This window comes from Camelus dromedarius, chromosome 28 (assembly GCF_036321535.1).
Source record: "Camelus dromedarius isolate mCamDro1 chromosome 28, mCamDro1.pat, whole genome shotgun sequence".
Lineage (NCBI taxonomy): Eukaryota > Metazoa > Chordata > Mammalia > Artiodactyla > Camelidae > Camelus > Camelus dromedarius.
Window position 1 is genome coordinate 3,763,795 of NC_087463.1, and position 23,629 is coordinate 3,787,423.

The 23,629-nt window shown below is 39.5% G+C and overlaps 1 protein-coding gene across 1 annotated transcript; it reads left to right on the top strand.

Moving 5' to 3' along the window:
- The first annotated feature begins 6,295 nt into the window (after positions 1–6,295).
- Positions 6,296–7,210, top strand: LOC105102022 (olfactory receptor 4C11). Its single transcript, XM_010995285.3, has one exon. It carries the CDS (start codon positions 6,296–6,298, stop codon positions 7,208–7,210), a length of 915 nt encoding a protein of 304 aa, XP_010993587.2.
- Positions 7,211–23,629: the final 16,419 nt, after the last annotated feature.

Consider the following 23,629-nt stretch of genomic DNA (forward strand, 5'->3'; position numbering starts at 1 on the left):
ACTTTTACCCTTAGCACTTACCATTCTTTAACATGGTGCACAGTTGAATTACTCATTCTGTTTTCTGGTATAGGCACTAGAACACAATTTATAAAGACACGGGGACTTGTGTCTTTAAAAAAAAATCCCATTAAATCTCCAGGGCCTAGGATAGCATCAGGCATATTTTAAGTGGTTGATAAACATTTGTTGAATTAATAAATAAATAATTATAGAAATATATGAACCATATTTAGAACTTCAGAAGGAACCACATAATGATACCAAATAATAAAGAACAGAAGGTAAAAAAATAGAATATAAATATGAAGAGAATACACAAAAAAGCCAAAATCTGGTCCTCTGAGTAGAAGAATAAAGTTAGCAACCCCCTACCATGTGGTGGCATTTATATGAGTGTGTACCTCTGTCAAAAGTCATCTACTGTACGTTTTAAAATGGTGCATTCTACTGTATGTAAATTATACCTTAAGAAGTGGATTTAAAAATAAAAATACGTTAAAATGTTTTTCTTTTCATTTTCTCTCTTCTCTTCTTTACTGACTACTGACTTCAAAATATAGAAATTATAGAAATTTTAGTTAGTAGGCTTCATTGTAATTATTTATAGTGTATTTTATCAGAATCATTAGGACTTATAATAATTATTATATCTAACACTAACATTTTCTGGGATAGGAAACTAGGAGAACTTAAGAAACTTGCTCTAAAGTTACAGAAACATAAATCATGAAGCTAGACTTCAATTAGATCACGTCAGTTTGCACCTTTACCTGAGCTCAGAGCTTTGTGTGTCATTAGAAAAGATCTGACTTAAAAGACAGAAAAGTTGGTAAACTTCAGTAGTCCATACCTCAATGTGACCTTGAAAGTGTGCTTTTTCTCCTTGGAGTAGGGGGCAAGTGTGGAGCCCTTGGTAACTGAAGTGGGAGGTACCCGTTAGGATGAACTAGGAGGGGAAAAGGGCTCTGTGGGCAGAGCCTGCCTGTTGACGGTCTTGTCTGGGGTTAATTAGCCCCAGGGCTTGCTGTGAGCTGGATGAACTGAGCTCGCTGCCTCGTGCAGCAAGTCCCTCAGGGTTGGGCGGGAAGGGTGGAGTCCTCATCCCTCTGAAGGCTGGGCATTTATGAACTTTTATAAAGTTCCTATACATACCTGATGGAGGAGGAAGTGTTTAATTCAAATGATGCTTTTCCAGGGAACGTTTTAGGGGTAATAGAGCTGGCTGTTTAGACATGTTCTTATCACAGAATAGTACAGATAGTTCCTATTCACCCTAGAAATTTCTGAGAGCAGAAGTAAGAAGTTTTCTGCCCATACTATGGGCCCTTTCGAAGCCTCTAACTCAGGCCTCATAGAAAGGGCTGGCTGTATCTGGAGTGGCTTCTCTCCCCATAGATTCTGCAACAGGAAGCAGAGTGGATCTTTTCTGAAGTAAAATTTGCATGTGGCAAACATAGCACATGATTCTTCAAAGTAAATCAGAATTAAAAGAGCAAAAGCTATGAATTCCTCTTTTTTTTTTTTTTTACAAGAAAAAAGGTAAGTTTTCATGCCCACCTGAACAATTTCTTATTTCTTGCCCATTACTTGACACTGGGTTTTAGGGCCTTTATCCAGTTCTATCTCTTGAGAAAGCTGAAGTCGCAGGAACACGCTTCCCTCAGTGAGAAGACTCTGGTGTTTCCGGTTCCCCGGCTTTGACGAGCCTCTGCTCAGTGCAGTGCTGGCTCAGGCCTGACAGTTATTGAAAAAAGGGGTATATTGAAGGCAGCAGGGGTATAGTATCCTGTACCTGCAGATCTCTTATTGGCAAGACTCGGGGGCAGGAAAAGGGCAGGTGTGCATACTGACGACATGCGGTGGTCCTGGGGGCACTACGGCTCTACGACACTGTGGTGCTGCTTGTCCTCATATCATTATACTAGTCTTTGTCATCCAGGACCCACTGGAATTGCTGTTCGCAGCCCTAAACCATGTTTTCTTTCTGGAACTGGAGTAAGAGGTAATATGAGGCGTGAAGAAGAGAGAAACAACCCTGCAGTGAAATCCCAGGACAGACTGCTCTGTCCCTTCCGTGGGTCTGTGGTCCCCCTCGCGTTGTCTTTCCCCGTCTCATCCCCGGATTCTCCTTCCTTCTCTGGTTCTTTCTCCCACTCACACTTTCCCCTTTTGCTCTGACCCCTGCCATCATTCTCAACCTCTCTATCCCCTCCTGCTCACTGTTATTTTTCAAATACACATGTAAACTGCGGATCTTTTTTCTTTGAGCCCTCCTGATGCCTGCATCTGTCTGACAGCCAGGACTCGCGCCGCACACGCCAGGGTGTTCTCCTTCGCCTGCTTACGCCTCCTCGGCTCTGCGCCGGCTCCACCCCGACGGCTGGAGATGGGTACTTCGCATGGCAGTGTGGAGTGCAGGGTTAGAGAGAGGTCGCCGTGGGGCACACAGGCTTGAGTTCTAGTCCTGGTTCCTCTCTGACTACTCCCTGCCAGTCTCCACCTCCCAGTTTAGTCTGAGGTGCACAAAGTGGAGTAACATGAACTTGCCTTACAAGATGGTAAAATCTAATGAGCAAAAGACATTAAAGCAAAAATGAAAGGCGGCTCTAATTGGTGATTGTATAATTCAATACACACACAGCCTTTAACAGTGGATGGCCAGCAGCAAGGAAGTTATTTAGAAAAACCCAGGAAGGCTTCCCTGAGATGGCATTTGAACAGGACTCCTTGTACACAGGTAGAAATGAGTATAAGGACGGTCATGTTGCTGCTATGAGATACGGAACCTTCAGACAATCAGATGTTAGGGGTCTGTGTGGGAGGGACAGCAGGCGTCAGGTCTGGCTGGAGCACGCATAAGCAGGAGCACTGGGAGGAAAAGTGGAAAGGAGATGCTGGCACCAAGTTAGAGGACTTTGAAAGCCACAGTGAGTACTTCAGCCATTGTGTCTGAAAGCCAGAGCGACAACTGCACTATATTTATGACTCAGCATATTTTTTAAATGCCCACTTTTCATTTTCAAGACATGGAAAGGAGGTAGATTGAGGGAGAGGATGGAAAGACAGAGTATCTGAAACTGTGTCCTCTCTATTTAGAAACACAGTCTAGGCCTGTGAGGATCTAGGATTGGCCACTTGTAAGTTGTAAGAGTGACATTTATGAAGCATCAGTCTGGTTTTGCGGTACGTATGAGCTAATGAACCTCACGGTGAAAGCCACAGGGAGCTCTCACTCAGTGTTACTTTCCTTCCACTAAATTGTGCGAGACACTTTATTTAGAACTTAATGAGGATTAAATATTGTGTGAAAGGAAATATTATGTTCTGTGTTTGGGGAGTACAGAAATGCTCCTATTTCTAGGGTAGTGAAAATACTGTCTATGATACCATGATAACAGATACACGTCGTTGCACATTTATCCAGCCCCATGGAATGCACAGCCCCAAGGTAAACTGCAGCCTTTGGGTGATGGTGACGTGGCAGTGCAGGTGCGTCACTGTCACAGGTGCACCGCTTTGGTGGGAGACACTGATAATGAGGTGGGGCTACACGCGTGTGAGGGACGGACTATAACGGACATCTCTGTATCTTTCTCTTAATTTTGCCATGAACCTAAAACTGCTCTAAAAAGTAAAACCTTAGAAATGACAATCGCAACAACTCTCTTAAAGCCGAAGGGAGATACTTAAGTTTGCTATTCTGCATAGAGACAAATTGAGAATGAACACTTAAGATCCTTCTCTAAGAAAGGAAGTAAGGAGTCTGAAGCCACTAGTGAACCCTATTTGGGATGGCTTCAGGCACGGGCTTTACTTTTGAGGGGACACAGTGAATCACCTGGCACGCTTTCCGTGGAGTTTCTAAGTGCAAGGGATGGAAAGACTGATGCCTTCAGAGAAAGCCTGACATCTTGAAGGAGGCAGACATTTCATTATGGATGAGCTCAAAGTCCAATTAGATTAAATTCAGTAAAAAAAAAAAAAAAAAAAGCAATTTTATTAAACAACTTTGAGTGATTTTTGTTCCTAAGTACTGAGTACACCTTAGTAAAAACTGTTTTCATGATTTTCATGCCTCTAAATTTTGTATTTTAATAATGAAAATATGTTCAAACATCATACCCTCATTCATGTCCTTCAGCTAATGAGAAAACCTACTTTCCCAAGCTTCTCTACTATAACTTCAGAATCTGACTAAACTAGAGGCTTCGTATTGATCTTCTCTTTGTTTGCCTGACAAAGCATTTGCTTTATCATCTCCATTAAAATTTTGCTTTCATTTCTCATTCCAAATGCCCTCACTCTTCTGATTTTCATATCTTTAGATCTCACACTTTTTCACAACCAATGGCCTATTTAACTTTTTATATGCCTGTCATTATGGGCTGCATATATTAAAGCTGGTTTGCACTTTTAATTCATTTTTAAATATTACTTGAAACAGTCATTCCTGGTTTCTGATCATCATGAGAAGAAAACGGGTGTGTGATCTGCAGTGCTGACGTGACTTCAGCCACTCAGCAACAGAACTAACGCTTAATACAGCTGTGCAGCTGTGTTTCAGGTAAACGAACAATTTGGATTAAGGTTTTTGAACAATAGAAGGTATTTTTTGGAAAGCCAACATTAATAAAGGACATAATGAAAGTAACCACTAAAATTGTAGTGTTGCACACCTGTGTCTTCCATATGCTTTGCACATACTGAATTATCCAACCTTCATATCAACCTTAAGAGGTGGTTATTTTATTACCTGTGTTTACAGGTGAATAAAATAGGTGAAGATAACAGGGATTTGTTAAATATCACACCATAATGGGCAACGGGTGGGGTGGGAATCCAGGCAGTGTGGCTGTGCTAACCCATCTCTCAGTTCTGCTTCTGAATATTTGCACCTCAGAGAAACCTCAGGTTTAAAACCTGACTCTCTCCAGTTAAAGTTATAGTATATCTCTTAACATGATTCTGAACTCTTCACTGACCAGTGTATCCTCTAGGAATTTGTACTTTTTGCTCTTAAGATAGTTTCCATTCTTCTGATACCAATCATAAACTTAATTACATAATTAATGATCTTATCTACATTATCTACATTTACGTTATCTCCATTATTTACGTTATCTTTTTTTAACATTTTTAATTGAGTGATAGTCATTTTACAATGTTGTGTCAAATTCTGGTGTACAGCACAATTTTTCAGTTATACATGAACATACATATATTCATTGTCACATTTTTTTTCACTGTGAGCCACCACAATATAGTTATCTTAAAATTCATATTGTCAAACTATTAAGAAGATGGGACTATTTTGCCCATTCCTCAAAATAACTCCAGATAATTTTGATTCAGTATTTGAAATGAATGAAAATGATCGAATTATGGAAGAGAAGTCACTAACTACTATATAAATTTAAAATATTTTGAAATAATTGCCTAAACTAAAAATGGGATAATTGACAACTTGGACTATATAAAAAGGGAAGAAAAGTCACAGAAAAAGAGAAGAAACAAAAATCATAATAGTGGGAATAGAAGAGGCAGAGATTTACATAAGTCTGTCTTACTATGAGCCAGATATTTTTCTATTTTATCTGCATAGTGACCATAATGATGTCTAAAGTGATTTCCCCAAGATTGTGCGGCTAGTAAATAGTAGAGCTGGGATTTGAACTCAGGCCATCTGTTTCCACCAACTGTATCCTTAAGCAAGAAATATACTTATTTTGCTAGATTAATGTCCATCTTGGCAAAATATCAATATTGCAAAATATGACCTGACAAAAGATGAAAGATTCTCAGAAGGATATTTTCAAAAATGTAGTAAAAATATAAAATTGGAAATATACATGTGTATATGTGTCTAGATATGTGTGTTTGAAATCTTTTCTTAATTCTTAGGAAAATTCAGAATGAGATAGGCCAAGAATTTACAGTCAAATTTTCATTATGAAGGCAAAATTTCAAAATAGTTAAGTAATTTGTTCCAAAAAAGTGCAAGTTCTGCAATCTCAGTTTGGTTGAGATCAAAAAATTTTTAAAGGATATTTATTTTTTTATCCCCAAAATGCAAACTGTGGTCCAAGGCAGCCAGTTTCCAAATCAACTGATAGATCTGGGAGAGGCTTGAGCATCGGCAGATTTATAAAGGTTCACAGGGGATTAAAGACAGTTGGAGGTAACAGAGCAGGGAACAGAAACAAGGAATTCAGAGCTCTTCCCAAGATGTCACTTTTTTTCTTCTCTCTTCAGATTAAATCTTTGCCAACTGCATCTACCTACAGCCACTAGCATGGTGATGAATAAAATTGTGACTGAACTCATTCTTTTCGGGTTGACACAGAATGCAGGGAAGCAGACAGCAATATTTGGGATCTTCTTGATTCTGTACCTTGTGACACTGTTGGGGAACTTTCTTATTTTAGTGACTATTAAAACAAGCTGGACCCTGAGGAGTCCTGTGTACTTCTTCCTGGTCTATCTGTCCTTTGCTGATGCCTGCTTCTCTGCAACCACAGCCCCCAGGCTGATTGTCGATGCCCTTTCTCAGAAGAAGACCATTTCCTACAATGAATGCACGACCCAGGTCTTTGCAGCCCATTTCTTCGGCTGCATGGAGATCTTTGTGCTCATCCTCATGGCCTTGGATCGCTACATAGGCATTTGTAAGCGCTTGCGATACACAGCCATCATGAGTCAGCAAGTCTGTGGTGTACTGGTGATTTTGGCCTGGATAGGATCTTGTATCCACTCTTCAGCACAGATTTTCCTGGCTTTGAGATTGCCCTTCTGTGGCCCCAGTGAGATTGACCACTGTTTCTGTGACTTGCAGCCCTTGTTGAAACTTGCTTGCATGGACGCTTACGTGATCAATTTGCTAGTGGTTTCTGATAGTGGGGCCATAAGCATGGTGAGTTTCATAATCCTTCTTATCGCTTATGTTGTCATCTTATGCTCATTGGGAAATCACAGTGCAGAAGGAAGGCAAAAAGCCCTTTCCATGTGCAGCTCCCACTTTATTGTAGCTGTCATATTTTTTGGCCCATGTATATTCATATACACACGCCCACCAACCACATTTCCAATAGACAAGATGGTGGCTGTATTTTATACAATTGGGACACCCTTGCTCAACCCCCTGATCTATACACTAAGAAATGCAGAAGTGAAAGTTGCCATGAAAAAATTATGGTGTAGCAAAGTATGACTTCAGTTGATAAATCATATACAGGGATTCTAACATATGATTCCTTAACAGCATAGTTTTGTTTTATGAACAGGAAAGATAACATATTTCTGATGGGAAACAAAGAATTAAGAAATACGTGTATATTGATATAGAAATATAGATATACAGTATCCTTATTCTTGAGAGGATTGTATTAGAATATATATATAATTAAAGTCCATAATCTTTTTGAACAGCCTTTTTGAACATGACTTTTACTTAAATTCTATCAACATCTGGCCATATTCACATGATAATTTAGTTTTCTATACAAAACTTTCTTCACAAAGAATCATGACAAATGACAAAATGATTGTGTGTGTATGTGTGTGCGTGTGTGTGTGTCTACACATTGATTCTTTTTCTAGATTTTATTTTAGATCTTACAAACGTGAATCTAGTTCTTAGCTCCCTTATAGAGGTCTACAAGGGACTGGAATTTTACAGAATCAAAGTTGCTGTCTTGATGACGTGAGGATTAGAGAAGATGCTCTGAGGAAATGCTGCTCTGGAACTCTGCACCTGGGCCTGTCTCACTGAGGCATCTACATTGGGGGACCCTCAGACTCCTATAAAAGCTGGAAATATCAGTGAGAACCTAGACTGTCCCTGGAAAACCTCTCAAGATTCTGTGCCTGGTTAAGTGGGGAGGAGCCATATTTGGCTGCAATAAGCAATATCAAGTAGTCAGTCAATTGTGCTCCGGATTCTTTCACACGGCTCTTCATGAAGGAGAGGGAAGTGGAAGTAAGGGAATTTGGCAGCAGGAGTATGCAGAAGGGAGAGTCAAGGGAGGAAGGGAGGACATAGAACAATGCACTATGAAGAGAGAAAAGGTGAAAAGAATGGTAATTGTATTCAAGTAGGAGAGAAGGAGCTTTATCTTTCTCACATTTTGAAAATCACTTTTGGGTATATGAACATTTGCAGGAAATGATGAAGTCTCAGGATATTCCTGTATCATTAAGCTTCCTTGTCTTTTATGTTTATATTGATGTCAGAAAAGACGTTTTTTTTTTTCGTTTCTCGATAACATCAGAAAACTCAGAGTTAAGATTCCTTGGGAGAACATGAAATTGAAGTCAGTCCTAGTGTTTCTCAAACTTGGTCTTTAAGTTTGATATGAGATTGTTTACAAATGTGTATTCTCATTTTTTGAAGATAATCTAATCCATATGTACAATACACACTTACCACCACCCACCACCACCACCACCACCTTATGATCTCATCATCAAGTACTGGCACGCTGTTTTAGTGCCCGAGTTTATAATTCCTACCAAATTGACACCAGGAAGTATTACTTTAAGTGATACACGCTCTTGAGAAAAAGAACACAATGAACTTCACGAATATGTGAAGTCCGGGAAGCATTCCCATCAAGTGAAGACAAAATGTCACCATGTTGTGCCAAAGACCCTTAAAAGTTCTGAAATAGAAAGTGGTAGCAGTGCGGGCGCTCCGAAATCATCAAGTTGATGGAGGAGGCTTCTGGGGACAAGGACATGGGGACGGCCAAGCGGAGCCCCGCCCCGCCGAGGCCCGCAGGGGCAGCTGCTCGCAGGCTTGCCCCTGGTGCCAGGCTACACCGCCTCGCTGCGCACCACTCAGCCTTCTCCCAGGTGGTCATCAGCTTCCACTACAGGGGCAAGCTGGTGGGCCAGACCCCCACCGCCTGCCCTGAGCCGCCCGAGGGCCGCCGCCTGTCCCTGAGCCGCCCGGCCTGCCCGGAGGCAAGCTGCACTGGTGCGCTGCCCGCCTGCCGCCGCCACCCCCAGCGAGCGGCAGAGGCAGGTGGCGGGAGCGCGACCGGGTGGCCGAGGTCTTCCACACCAGCCAGATCTTCCGAGAGCTGCAGCAGCTCTGCAGCCACCAGGGCCGGCTCCCCGACAAATAAAATTACAAAATTATTTGTAATTTTAATTGATTATTTTAAATTAATTGTCCTGTTGTAATCTGCTTTTTTCAAAGAAATTTTTTGATAAAGTGGGCCAGATATAAATCACAAGTTCAAAAACTAATCACAGATTGTACAAGCATTTTGATTGTGACTTAGATTCAGTCAACCCCTTCCCGGGCTGGTTGTGCACACCTTGGGCGGAGCCCCAGCGTACTGGGGAGCACAGGCTGAGCTGTGCCATCCTCTCCCTGCTCACTGGCCCCCCGGCCCTAGCACACCCTGGGGCACACCAGCTCCTTCCCTTCAGCAGAGTGAGGCGGTGGGATTCCAATGGGGATGTCCCAGTTTCAGCCCTGGAAGAACTTACCCTATTTAGTAGCAAGTAAGACGCAACTACTACCCAGAACTGTGTACAGATGTTTGCCCTAAATCATGGAACTAATCAAAACCTGGGCAGAAGCCTGAAAACAGCGGCTTAGCTAACTGGTTCACGTCACCCCACTGGCCTTCCAACGTCCGGTATAACACACGTTATAACTTGCATGGTTGAAAAGCACTAGGACATTTTTTTCTAAAAAACGATTAAGTCTTACCTGCTAGAACAGGGGACTCTTGTTGGTCTGTGTGACACCCCAGGGCAGGCAAGGACTGGACACACACGGTGGTCAAGGGCCTGCAGGCTCCCTTCCCCTTGTAGTCTGTGGAATTGGCCAAGTCAGTGCCACGGTCGGTGTAGACTCCAAGCGTGTTTGGCAAGGGTCTGTCTGCTTCCCTCCCTCTCTGGGGAGGAGAGATTTTTTTTCCCTACTCTTTCTCCCAGCCTGGGCCAATGCCACCCCTGGCCCAGAATCTCTCAGTCAGCCCTCATTTTGAGAAGTGGGAGAAGCTGGGGTTTGGGGGACAGGGTTGCCCCAGCTCAGCCAACGTGGTGGCCCTGTAGCTGTAAGAGTCCCTGATTTAAAATCTGAAAAACCAAAGAATAAAGAATGTCCATTTATCCTTCCTACTGCCACTCCTACAGAGATGATGGATGTGTCGGCTCAGCATTGTCCGTTCTTTAGCTGTGTTGGAATTCACATGAGAATATAGGCTAATCCCAGTAAAAGTGACTTTTCCTGTTGAGTCAACAAAGCCAGCATTACATTTTTAAGAATAACGTACCTGTTTTCTGCAGTTTTGTCTGATAACGATGGGCTTTAGTGTCTAGCTCAAATCCATGTTAAGTGCACATCTTTAATATGCTAAGTGAATATTTATTTTTTACCCATTATAGATGTTTATTGATCTCTTTTATTCTTTATTAAAATAAAATGCTTTTTTAAAGCTGAAAAAAATGGTAGCAGGAAAAGACACAAAAGGACATTCATCAAAACTCTCAATACCATATATTTTGTTCACACTTCCTTCAGATCAACACTCCCAGTTTTCCTAACTTTATATCTAACACTTCTGTTTTTAAAGCCTTGAATCTTGTCCTATAATGATGACATTCAAGTGTGATTCGTTCTTAAGTAACCAAGACATAATCTAAATCAGACTTCAGTTCTTACCTATGATCTTAGCTGGGATCTTTCCTGTATTTTAGGTTCTGCTGGCCATATTAGTCTGACCTAATATGATCTTGTTTGGGACAGTGGCACTCTCTTCCTGGTGAGCTGTCACCCAGCTGGTTAATCTGGGCTTGTTCTCATAGCAGAGGTTTCTACAGCAAATGGAAGTGCCCAAGGCCTCTCGGGACACAGGCTCGGAACTGGCCTTCTGTTATGTCTACCATGAATAAGTAAGTCACAAGGATGCCCAGGGTCAGAATGGGAAGGGACTGCAAAGGTATAGGGGAACCTAATAAATGTATTTACAGCATGATCAGTTTACCCCAAACGCTCACTGTGGGCCAGGAGCTTTTCACGGTGTTTTGTATAATTTACTTTATCTGACCCTTACCAGTGCGTATAGCACACTGCTTCATGCTGAGCCCATCGCCTGGAATGTCTTAGACTTCATCTGGCTTGGAAACGTCTTGCTCGTATTTTCATACCCAATTTCAGTGTCACCTCTCCCAGGAAGCTTTCTGCTGACCCAAAAGGCTTGGCCAAAGGCTTTGTTTATCCTCCTTTAATGCTTATAAATTCCTTTGTCACTATATGTATCACATTATATTAAATTTAATTAATCTGTGCACTTCTTTCATTGATTTTACATTTTTTGTCCACAGGGAGTTTCTGTAAAGGAATTTACAAGCCTAGAGACAGACTGCGTTTGGAACTAGGCTTGGCAATTTGTCTTGAACAGGTTACTTTATCTCTATCACTAGTATGTGTATTTGTGCCAGCACAATACACACAATTGATACTGTTTAAATAAACTAAGATATTTAAAAGCTTTGAGAGACTTTAAAATGTTAAAAAGCAGGGATCATCTTTATCAAAGAGCTAAGGTGATGTTCTGAAATTAAACTGCTCAGAAGAATTAGTTTGAAAGAGTTCAAGACTGGGAATAAGAAAGATACACATTTAGCAGTTCACTGACATGTTATGCCAGAGACAGTAATTCACAGGAAATGTTCCACTTGCTCCACTACGTTTCCCAACTTGCTTTCAGTTCAGTGCGACTATTTTGGAATGTACATGCCCGGCCTCTGTATCTGTTTGAGCTGTATCTTAGAATTTGAGGCCCAAGAAATGTTGAGTGTAGGATGAGTGCCTCTTTGGGGCTGATGCATGAGAGAAAATGCCCTTAAATCTCCAGTTTCTCTCCTGTTCTGCAGTGACAACTAAAGTTGCCATCTATTCAGTTACAAAATGATAGTTTTGTCAGCCTGCCCCGAGTGACTGTGTGAGCAGAGGCTCAAATTGCAAGGAGTAAGTAGAGTTAGTGAGGATTTTCTTTTTTAATTTCTATTCTTAGTTTGTGGAGTTTCACTCCACACAGACACAACGTCGTACTCTTAGCATCAAGCAACTGACTTAGATTGCCCTGGACCCTTTGCAGACTTCTCGATTTTTCCCTCTGCACAGCTCCTTCTGCTCCAGCACTCTGCTTCACAGACTGCAGTCTCTTCAGCCACCCTGAACTCTGATCTCTGTATCCTCATCACAGAGAAGTGTGATGCTCTGCTGGGCTTCTCCCTTTCTACACCGTGATGCACAACGTGCTCTAGCAGAAGGCTGCAGATGCCCTAGTGTTTCCTTTCCCTGGGGGATCCCAGGGTTATACTGACTGCTGTCCCATATAGTAAGTGAGTGTTTCACATATTTTGTCCGGACATTAGTAGTAAAGTCCAAATACTCTGTTGTGTTCAGAATTTTTAAGTACTATTTTCTTAAAATATATACACAAATAAAATAAAACAAATCTATGTATCATTTGTTTCATCTTATTTAAAAAGATAATCATTGGTTACAGAAATGAAAACTGTTACACTTTCCTTTTAAAAAAGAAGAAAAATTATCACTTCTACTTCCTTCGTCTCCAGTGCCTCTACTCGCATTGTAACTGGATTTTTAAAAATATTTTTGGCTTATTCTGCATCCTTTCTTTCTTTGCTTTTAATGTATCCTACACATAAAATTCCATCAGAAATGTTTTTCTAGTGACTTTGTAAAATAAGTTCTAATTATTTTTTCAAATTGATAATCACTTATCTTAATCCAATGGATTTGGACTGATTAAAACTCCCATCCTCACCATATATAAATTACTAAGTATGGTATGTATTGTTGAATTTCTGGGCTCAGTACTCTGTTCTATTAACATAGCTGTCTATTTTGTGGATATACTCTATTTTTAAAATCTCTACAGGTTTATGATATATTTGCTCTAAATTCTTCCTATCCCCACCAAAAATCTTTTACTTTTTCATACATATATTCAACCATGTTAAGTTTAGAATCATTTTCTATTTCCATGAACATGATCTTCCTGAGATTTTGACTGGGATTTCACTCACTTTAATAATTAATTGAGAAAATCAGCAATCTTAAAATATGGTATCTTCCCATCATGATTTCTATAACTCATTTTGTTCAGTTGTATGTCTTTTGTGAAGATGCATTGTGTTCTTCATAAACACTATACATTTATGTTCTTTATAGTCTAATTGTGAAGGAGACTTAGTTTATAACTGTTTATATGTGAAAGTAATATCATGCTGATTTTTAACTAAACTCTTCTAATAAACATTGAAATTTGTCAACTGACTGCCTTGGTTTTTCTAAGTTAATGAGAAACTCAGTCAATAATGAATTTGGTTGTTTCAATTTCCATTTTGATTATTCTATTTCTTTTTACTGGTATTTTGTTGGTTGACACAGAGTTATTGAAGTGACAGTCTGTGGACTGAATTCACCAGATTTGTAAATTAGTTTGATCCAAAAACTGTTGATTAGCATAAAGTGTTACAAACATAATTAGTTATCAACATATTCAAATCATTTAAATTCATATAAAGTATGGATGCCTATTTCTCTTGAAAATCTGAGTGTGCAACAAACTTGGGCACATACTCCCCCAAAGGCAAGACAGGAGCTGAGCTGTAGTAGGCCCTTGCCGGGTAGGGTTTACTCCCTCTGAAGAAATAAAAGTCTTAAGTTATCTTTGCACAGTTTGGCTTTACTCATTTGTTTTATTTTTCTGGCCTTTGTAGGTATATGAAGTTGAGAACTCTGCATGAGAAACTTTACTTTAAAAAACATACAACAACAGCAGTTACCAAAGTGGCCCTGTCTTATCCCTGAATTTAATGAATTTCTTTTATAATTAACTGTGATGTTTCCTTCAGTTTTTTGAAACATATCCTTTCATCAAGTTAAAGAATTTCATTTTACTTTCAGTTTGCTGTGTTTTTCAGACTATGTTTTATCAAATCCCATTTTGGCATCTCGAAAATGATTTTTTAAAATAGTATAATTTTAGTAACAGAAAGCCTTGGTAACAAAAATCAGTAAATCAAAGGTTGTATCAGAAAGCAGAGTTTATTAAAGAAAATTTCCAGACCTTACCTGCTAAAATGTATTCAATGAGAAATAGAGGTAACCTGTTATATGACAACAAATTTTAGTCATCTTTAAAAATGATGTGAGCAAATGGGCAGGTGACCCTTAATTACAGGATGGCATAGCCATAAAAGCACTTAACAATACAATAAAAATATAGCACTAAGCTTGCATTACTTTATTTCATTGATTAATCTTTACCAACTTATTACTTCACATATTAAACAAATATAAAGTCAAGGACTTCATTCCAAGGTTCTTCTTTATATTTTCATTACATAATTATAATAAAGTAAAGATCACCCTAAGAGTTTTCTAAAGACTCAAGTGATTATGCTAATATGGATTTAGTCTTTGTTTATATGTGGAAAAGAAATAAATTTAGGGTTAAAAAGAATCTTTACTTTGAAGCATTTTTAAATGGAATTGTGAAGTTTCTTCTATGAGTGAAAGTGAAAGGGCAATTAAAAGCCAACTATAAAAGCTTTTCACATCATGTTTCCCATACCCTCTATAGCATAAGAGTTAGAGTTACTCTGTGTTCCTAAAGCATTTTTGGCTTTGGGTCATTTTTAAGAGACAACAACCTCCATGCTCCTTGGGGGCTCAGGGAGGGCTAGAAATACCAGTATTACAGGATCCGGGCCCTGTGTACATTTCTGATCTTGTTCCTTGCCGCTCTCTGCCTGGATCATTATGTCCCAACCATTCTGCTATTTTATATTTCCTTGGAAATGCCATGGCATTTCTTGAATTAGAGTCTTCTCTCTCTAGAATTTTCATCCCACTGATTCTCAGGTGACTGTTTCCTTTTCATTTTTTTTTCAATTATTGGTGCTCATCAGTATTAAGCTTATTGATTAATATATTTCAAAACTTTTCCTAAGAAAACCTCAACAGCATTCAAAGTCAGCTGAAATGTTACCTGCTAACAATCTTTCTCTGACTATCCAATATGAAGTACCTTCCATGAAACAATCATAGCCCTCCATTTCCAAGACTCTGTTCTCATGGCCACATTCTGCTTTTTTTTATTATTTTATTTTATTTTTATTGATTGCCTTCTTTTTTCCCCATAACCATTTGAATTTGGCTATTTGAATTGGATTGTTTGGCTCTTGCATTCTATAACCGTTCAACAGACATTTATTGAAAACCTAACAAATGCCATGCATAAATAAAATTTCTTCTTTTGCAGATGTCCAATCTAGAGAGAGGTGGAAAGTAAAAAGAGCCAAATGATAATTATACACAAATAATTTTGGTCATTGTTACTAAGAAGATAAAGAAGATGTAGACATAGGGAATAATGGTAGAAGAAGAATCTTGACTTGACTCATGGGGGGAGGCTGTCTGAATGCCAATCTCTTTATCTAGGACTAGAAGCTGGAGACAAGCAACCACTTGAGTAGATGAGGGCTTGTTTTCAGAGAGAGAGAAGCAACAGCATTAGGGTGAGAAAAGGCTTTATCAGCTCTAAGGGCTGATGAAAAAAAACCCAGCATGTCTGGTGCCTGGTGAGGGACAGGGGAGGCACTCAAGATGTGGTTGGAGAGTTAGAGGTAGCAGAGAGATTCACCAGCAGATTCTGGGACAAGGCAAGGAGGTTCTAGATGCAACGGGGAGCCACGGAAGGATATGAAGCAGTAGAGCACCATAATCCTTCCACTGTGAATACCCGAAATCATAAAGCAGATTTATATTTTCAAGAGATCACTCTGGCTGTTGGTGAAGAATAGAGTTTTTCTTTTTACTCTTTTCTTAAAGAACAACTTCTCCTTATGGGAAACACATGATGTGCTCAGCATACAATCACTTGCCAAACAAAGGATTTCCTTGTTTCACCCAGTTTTCTCATGGCATTTTTCACCTCTGCATTCCTCAAGGTGCAGATCAAGGGATTTAACATGGGTGTGATGATGGAACTGGACACAACCATTGCCTTGTCTATGGGGTAGGTGGCCACAGGCCTCACATACAAGAAAATGCATGGCACGAAGAACATGAGGACCACAACGAGGTGGGAACCACAGGTGGAGAGAGCTTTACGCCAAACTTCAGAGCCGCAGGACTTCAGGGAGCAGGGAACGACCACATAGAGGTGATGAGGATAAGGAAGATGGCTACACACATCACCCCACTGTTGAGGCTGACCAAGAGGCCCAGGATGTGGGAGTCCATGCAGGCAAGTTTCAACAGTGGAAACAAATCACACATAAAGTGGTCAGTGATGTTGGGGCCACAAAAGAGTATCTGATACATGAAGCGACGCTGTACAAGGGCGTGGAAAAATCCCCCCCGCCAGGCCCCTCCCAGAAACAGTCAGCACTGCTAAGGCCTCATGACAGTCATGCAGCCCAGGGGCTCACAGGTGGCCACATAGCGGCCATAGGCCGTCACAGTGAGAAGGATGACCCCGCTCCACCAAATAAGTGCCCCACAAAGAGCTGAGCCACGCAGCCTTTGAGGGCGATGGCAGCACTCTCAGAGGGGGGAGTCCACAGTCATCTCGGGGGCAATGCCAGAAGAGAAGGTGGCATCCAGAAGGGACAAGGAGGTAAGGAAAAAATACACAGGTGACCTCAGACTCTGATCTGTGACCATGGTTACCACAGTGAGGAGGTTTCCCAAGACAGTGGACACATACGTGATTAGAAACACAGCAGAGTGTTTTCCTCAGCTCTGGATTCTTCATGATGCCCAAAAGGATGAATTCAGTCACATTGTTTTGATTTCCTCTGTATCAGATGATGATATAAGCTCCAGCTGAGAGTTATATACCTGGAAGAGCAGCATACAATTTATAATTAGTGATTATTTGGCTTCATGTATTTCCAGGAACTCAGGGAACTTATGTTTCTTTTTTTTTTTTTTTTCCACTTATTCACCATCTAAGCATTTGGCCTTTAATAACAGGCTAAATAAACAGCTTAAAAGAGAGCTAGTTCATAAAGCTATGTTCTCCCCAGGTCTTTTCTTCTCTCTCTTTAAATGGTGCTTCCATGTGAAATACATTTTTCCTCCTTTTATTGCTATCATTTATAGCCAGCATTTTAAAGCACCTACCTTTCTCCAGGCACTGGAATAGCCCTATGACTGACTCCTTTACAGATGAGGGGACTGCTTCTCAGAGAGTTTGGGAAACTTAGCCAGAGTTGCACAGCTAGTCAGTAGTGAGGCTAGAAAGTGAACCATATTTTCTGACTCCAGAATCAGTGCCTTCAAGCGTCAGTATTGCTTCTCTAATAATTATGCTGCGAGTTTGTCATTTACCAATCTCTGTGCTAGGTATGTTACAATATATTATCCTGTCGTAACTTCAACAAACATGAAGTGGATGATTCTTCTGGGTTCTTTTTCAAGCAGTGTGACACTTTTTTGATAATTTTGTGCTTTACTCCTAAATATTAAATGATCAAGATACATCAAAAACTAGTGATAACATCACCCCTGACTAACAGAGTGTCCGTTGATGAAAATTACAAAGTATGGTGATTCAGCAAAGACCCAGGTCACAACATAATTGACTCAAGCCTGAGTCAGTCCAGGTCCTTCCTTTCAGTTCCTCTGTTCCTTACATGGAGCAAAGGATGCTGGAACACAGTAGTGACAATTCAATAATCAGGTTCATTGAATGTGTTGCCAGGCAGTGTCAAAGATGATATACGCATTACCGCATTTAAACCTCATGATACCAGATGAAACAGGCACCATTACTTTTCTCATTTTAAAAAAGAGAAATTGAGGTCTTGGGAAGTTAACTCTCTTGCATAAGATTATACAGCTAGTGTGCTACCAAGCTGGCATTTTGATCACAAAGCTCAAATGTTTAACTGCTATGTTCTACCACTGGAAAAGAGAAGAGATTATGTATTTCAGGAAAGTTACTACTGCAACCTACAAAAAAGTTACAATGAAAGCATGCTTCTTATTACTGGGACTTTTAAGCAGAGGCGGGCTGCCTCATTTTAGGACTTTTGCAAATAGCATAGCTTCAAATTGATATTCGGACGATAATACTCATTGAATGATGAGAGGTCAGCCTTGTTATTCAACAACCCCACCACCACCTCCACTCCTTACACAAAATGCAGAGTGTCCACAGGAGACTTTGGGCATGCCATTTTATTCACACTACTTATCCTCCTCTTCTCCCTCCCAGCCCAAGAACTGAGATTTTTCTTAGAAGAGCCCTTGCCAATCACAAGGAGCACTGGCTCAGGAGTCAGGAAAAAAGTGGGTCTTATCCCGAGTCACGTGACTAACCTAGTGTGTTACTCAGTTTGCTCACTTGCGTGTAAGGACGGTTCACTAACTGAGTAGCAGCAGAAAGAACTCTGTCCTCTTCATACACAAACATTCAACTCTTAACTGTATTCAGTGTTTATGTTTCTGGTAAAGATTTCCTTAGAGAGGTGGTTCATTTCATGCTAAAAAAGAAAAAATTGACAGCCACTGCTCTAAGTACTAAGACCCCATTTGTCCTATGGCTTGGAACGCAGAGTGACCCCTACCTGACGTTCAGAGTTTGTCTCCAGATTCCCCTCTTTTACTTAGTCAACTTTATTTCTGCTTTCCTCACTTCATTTCACTGTCACCCCACTGACTTCCTGCGAGACTCATCATTTCTTTTCACATCTGCCTTTCTGTTTGCAGGAAACATCATTGGATCCAGATAGAGCAAACACACCCCTAAGTCACAGCCAGGCCACTGGCAGGCTTAGTACATAATTTCAGCCTCCCCAAGCCTCAATTCCTGCAGCAGTGCAATTAGTGATAGAGAAATCATAAATACCATGTATGCATTGCTTATTATTTGAGTAGAATCTGCACAGGTTTTTTTCCCCCTCATTTAATCATCACAAACAGCCAAATGATGTAAGTATTATGTCTGTAAATTCCAGGCTTGCTTACTGCCTCTGTCCACTCCCTTTTAGCAACTGATCCATCACCTTGTAATAGAGGAAAACAAACTGACTCTATATTGGATCTGCTCCTTTAATTTTCACCGCTGTGCCCCGCTTTCCAGGCTTAGCCTTGCCAGCTCTGCACCTTTTGGGAAACAATGTTGCCTTTAGCATGAAACATACAAGAGAGCCTGTTCTTGGGGGCTCTGACCTTTCAGGATGTCAGCACTTCAGCACTTATGTTGAGATCGCAAGTTGCAAAACAGAGAATAGTGTTTGTTTTGTTGGAGGTTTACAGGGACACCATGACCTGGCCCACATGGACAGCTGCAAGAAGAAACAACCAGGCCTCCCCGGATGCCTGCACCCTCACCAGCTTGAATGTTTGTTCCACTTACTCATAAAACATTCTTTTCTGTGTATGATTGCTTCGTGTTGATTTCATGTTTCTCTTTATTTCCACAGGTACGTGTTTCAGGATTGCTACCTCCTTCACATTTCTCAGAGTTCTTAATAAGTGTGTAAGGATGCAATGGCATCAGTGCAATCTGATACATCTTATTGATTGGGAGGAAACTGCAAGGAGCTGTAGGGCACTGGTTATGCTCTCGCCAGCTCTTCTCCAGGTTTGAAAACACACCTGCTGTCATAGTCTAGTTGCTATTTCTCAGTCAAGCAGGCACTACGATGCCATTTACTGGCTGTTCCTAGATAATGTATGCTTTAGCCAAACCCAGGAATTACACAGTAACTTGAACTTCAGTCCAGTGTTGAATCCCACCATCAGCTGCACTCCTGATAAGTCCTTTCACAGTGGTCAGTAAAGGAGTTAATTTTTAAAAGGCTGTTCAAGTAAAGACAGAAACAATTATGACGGCTGCATTTCTTTTATTTGCTAATCTGCTTCCCTCACTTTTCTCTCATTACCTGAGTAGACAACAAATATTTTGAAAGTTTTTCAGAGGTAATCAGTTTCCTTAAATAAGGGCAGGGTTGGTAAATTAAAAATAATCACAATAAGAATCATTGTAAAGTGAATAAATGAAAGGAGAAGAAACTATTAAAGAAGTTATAAATCTCACAGCTAGACCATGGCTAAGAGAAAGGAAGACTAGGGCTGTCCCCAGCAGAGGGAACATGGGCGAAGGCCCAGCGGTGGGGGTGAGAGACACTGCGCAGTGAAAAATAGAGTGTAAGGGCCTTGGGTCACAGGCATCAGCTCTAGTTTTGATTCTGGACCACTTTCCAGCTATGTGGTTATTTTACCTCTGTAATTTATTCTTTCAGGCATACATTTGTATTTAGAAATACTGGATTTGAATTTTATATATGCAATTAAAAAATACAATTACACAGTAAGTATGCATATACACTGTACATTTTAACAAAGTTACCATGGATACCATTCCATGTCAGTGTATGAAGATGTATTTTATTTCAATTTTTGCTATTTTAACAATGCTGCAGTTAAAATAGTTTCATGTTAGTGTGTTTATCTATATGCATATGTTTCTGTAAGGTAAATTTTTTACAATGGAATTGCAGAATCAAAGACTATGAACATTTTAACCTGGATAGCTATTGACGTATTCTCCTTTCAAAATGTTATTCCCTACCAATATTGTATCAGAGAGTTTGTTCTTTCTATAACTTTTTGTCTTTCTTCCTTATATCCACTTATTTTTTTGCTATTAATTATTACTTTTTTAAATTTCAGAGTTATTTACTTTTTAGTTGAAGTATAGCATCTTATTTTTAGTTGTGGTATTTTGTAGTATTTTTCTTTTATCTTTATAATTTTATAAGTATATTTTATATTCAAAAGTAACTCAGAAAATTTTAACAAACATTTAAATTAGTTTCACAGATAAAAGACAGCAGTCTCTTTGTGGGTTTTTTGTTGTTGTTGTTTTAGATTTCATCAGTATACCCTTTACAAAATAACAACTGTGATAACCAGCAAATCAGAATGTGTCACATCCTTGAGGTCACAGGTTAAGTGAGTGGTATAACCTGGATTTGAATTCCAGGAACTCTGAACTTGAACTTTGTGGCTTATCTTTCTAATTTCTGTTTGAGATTTTATATATACATATACACATATATATAGATATAGATACACACACACACACACACACACACACACACACACCACATACATAGATACATGCACAATTTCTCCCATGAGCACGTGAGCAGCTGCGTGGTCCTAGCATTTGCATCTGGATTGTCAATTTTATGTGCATACAGAACTCTGAGCACTCAACTCAATAACTAGATTTATCACTGAAATGCTTCAAAACAACTCCTTCATACAAATATCTTTCCAGTTCTTTTCATTTTTTTTTTCAAAAAAACTAAGGACTTGTTAATAGAGTGCAACTAACTCAAATAGAATTTTGCAGAATGACAATGGCAGTAATTTTGTAATTTAAAAAATGAAGGTCTACAGAAACTTATTAGTGTTTGCCCAGGATGCTCCTAAGTTACCTCCCTGGTTAATATCACTAAACCAGCATTATCATCACCATAATCACCACTGCCACCATCATTGTCATTGTCATTGTCACTACCATCATTCCTATGGGTAGATCTACTTGCAACTAAATTTACTACTTATGTTTTGACATATAGAGAAATGGAAAATTTCTACCCATCCTTAAAAGCCATCAATCTAAAATTATTATTGACTAAATACAATACATTGTAGAAAAAATAGTACTTTAGTGCTTTTGTTTTGTTTTGTTTCTTAAGCAGAGATGAGAGGCCAATAGTAGGGAATAAATGAGAGAAAAGTCTTGAAGTGTTGGAAAAAGAAGAAAGAACAAATAGAAAGTGGGAGGCATGATGCAAACTCACAGGAAGAAAGCAGAGAAATAGAAAGGGAGCAGAGGAGGGAGGGAGAGAGGGAAAGGAGAAAGGGAAGGCTAGAAACAGACTGATAGATATATACATACATATAGATAGATAGATAGATAGATAGATAGATAGATAGATAGATAAATAGGGAAGTGAAATTGGAATAAAAATCATCAGATAATTAAATACTTAACCAAGTAATAAAATGACTCTTAAAGCTAAGTTTTAACAGTTGGTCAAAAATGACAAACTGTATGAACAAAGATTCTAAAGTCATCTCGTCTAACATAAGATCTTATCAAACTCAAGATTCATTTATGTAAAGTAACATTCGAGAGTCCAAGAGCCAGGAAAAATTGTTCCAGCCTGGTTTTGCTAATGATGGAGGCAAGCTGCCTCATATAATGGCATATCTAGTGTAAATGAGGTGAAGGGTTATCCAATTATTACTTCTTGGTTAAATTTGTAGATCTAGAATTTTCATTGCTTCCAAAGACAGACTGAAAACAGAAATCTTAAATGTTTATAATCTTAATGAAGAAATAATCTTTGTGATTTATCAAAGGATTTCCATTCTCTCCAATTAAGGATAATTCTTAAAAAGGCATCCAGGTACAGTGCTTACCAAATTATCCGGGTCCCTTCTTGAATGCTAGTTGAGTGTATTCTTAGATTAAATAGAAGTTGTCTTCTTTCAGCTTCTAGAAGTCTCATTATAAATGTAATGTTCCCCTTTGGGTGATGAACCTGGGCTATAAGAGGTCAGAGTGACTGTTCGAGCAGCTGTGACAAGGCACAGAATGGCATCATTCTAATCGGCCCCCTTGTGGTTGATTCTCCACTGATGGAGGTGCTAATCCTTAGTCCAGTGAATTTCCACGCTCCTACTTTAATACTAGGGTGCTCTCAGGGAAAAGACCATCGCCAAGACCAGATCAGCATACTGCTCCACAAGCAGAAATCTAGATCACAGAATTAACCATTTAATAATTTGTTCCTGCACCATGATCTGTATTTTAATTACAGAATAACCACACATGGTCTCATCCAACAGAGCCATATGCTTCTTAACATGCATTGTTCTCTTTCAAGCTTCAGAAAAAAATTCTTTCGAAAACTTTAGTAAATATTGGATAGCGATTGGTATCCTTGAGCAATTCCATGACATAAGTAGAATTTCAAATCTATCAAGATTCTCTAGGCTGAGGTAGTCAAACTGACTTCTGTTATGTCCTCACATCCTATTACTTCCTGATTTGCTGTTGCCAGTTTTTTTATGTTTGTGTCTCATTCATGATTATTTTAGCACCTCCCCCACTGAGCTCTTGGTGCTTTTCCATTAGACTCCCATTTATGAGTTTGATATTATTTAAATATTTGCTTATGCCCTGGATTAAATGGTACTTTTTTAATATTTCTCCACTGATGACCCTTGGTTTGCCCTTGGCTATATTTCCATCTCCCAGGTAGGACATGACTATCAGATGATGCAAAGAAGTCAAGAATTCTGCATTTTTGTGGAGAAACACACTTGCCAAAAGTTACAGATGATGAAGTGCTACAATAATTTTGTCATAATTTTCTAGCTCCCTGGTCAAATTATTTTTTAATATTGAAGATGTCTTTGAAGTTGGATTAACAAAATACCTACAAAAAGGTACACACCAAAAAAAAAAAAAAAGCTCTATTTTAGTCTGCAGGGCATTGAACTAAATAAAGTTAAAAGATATGAACTGAAACA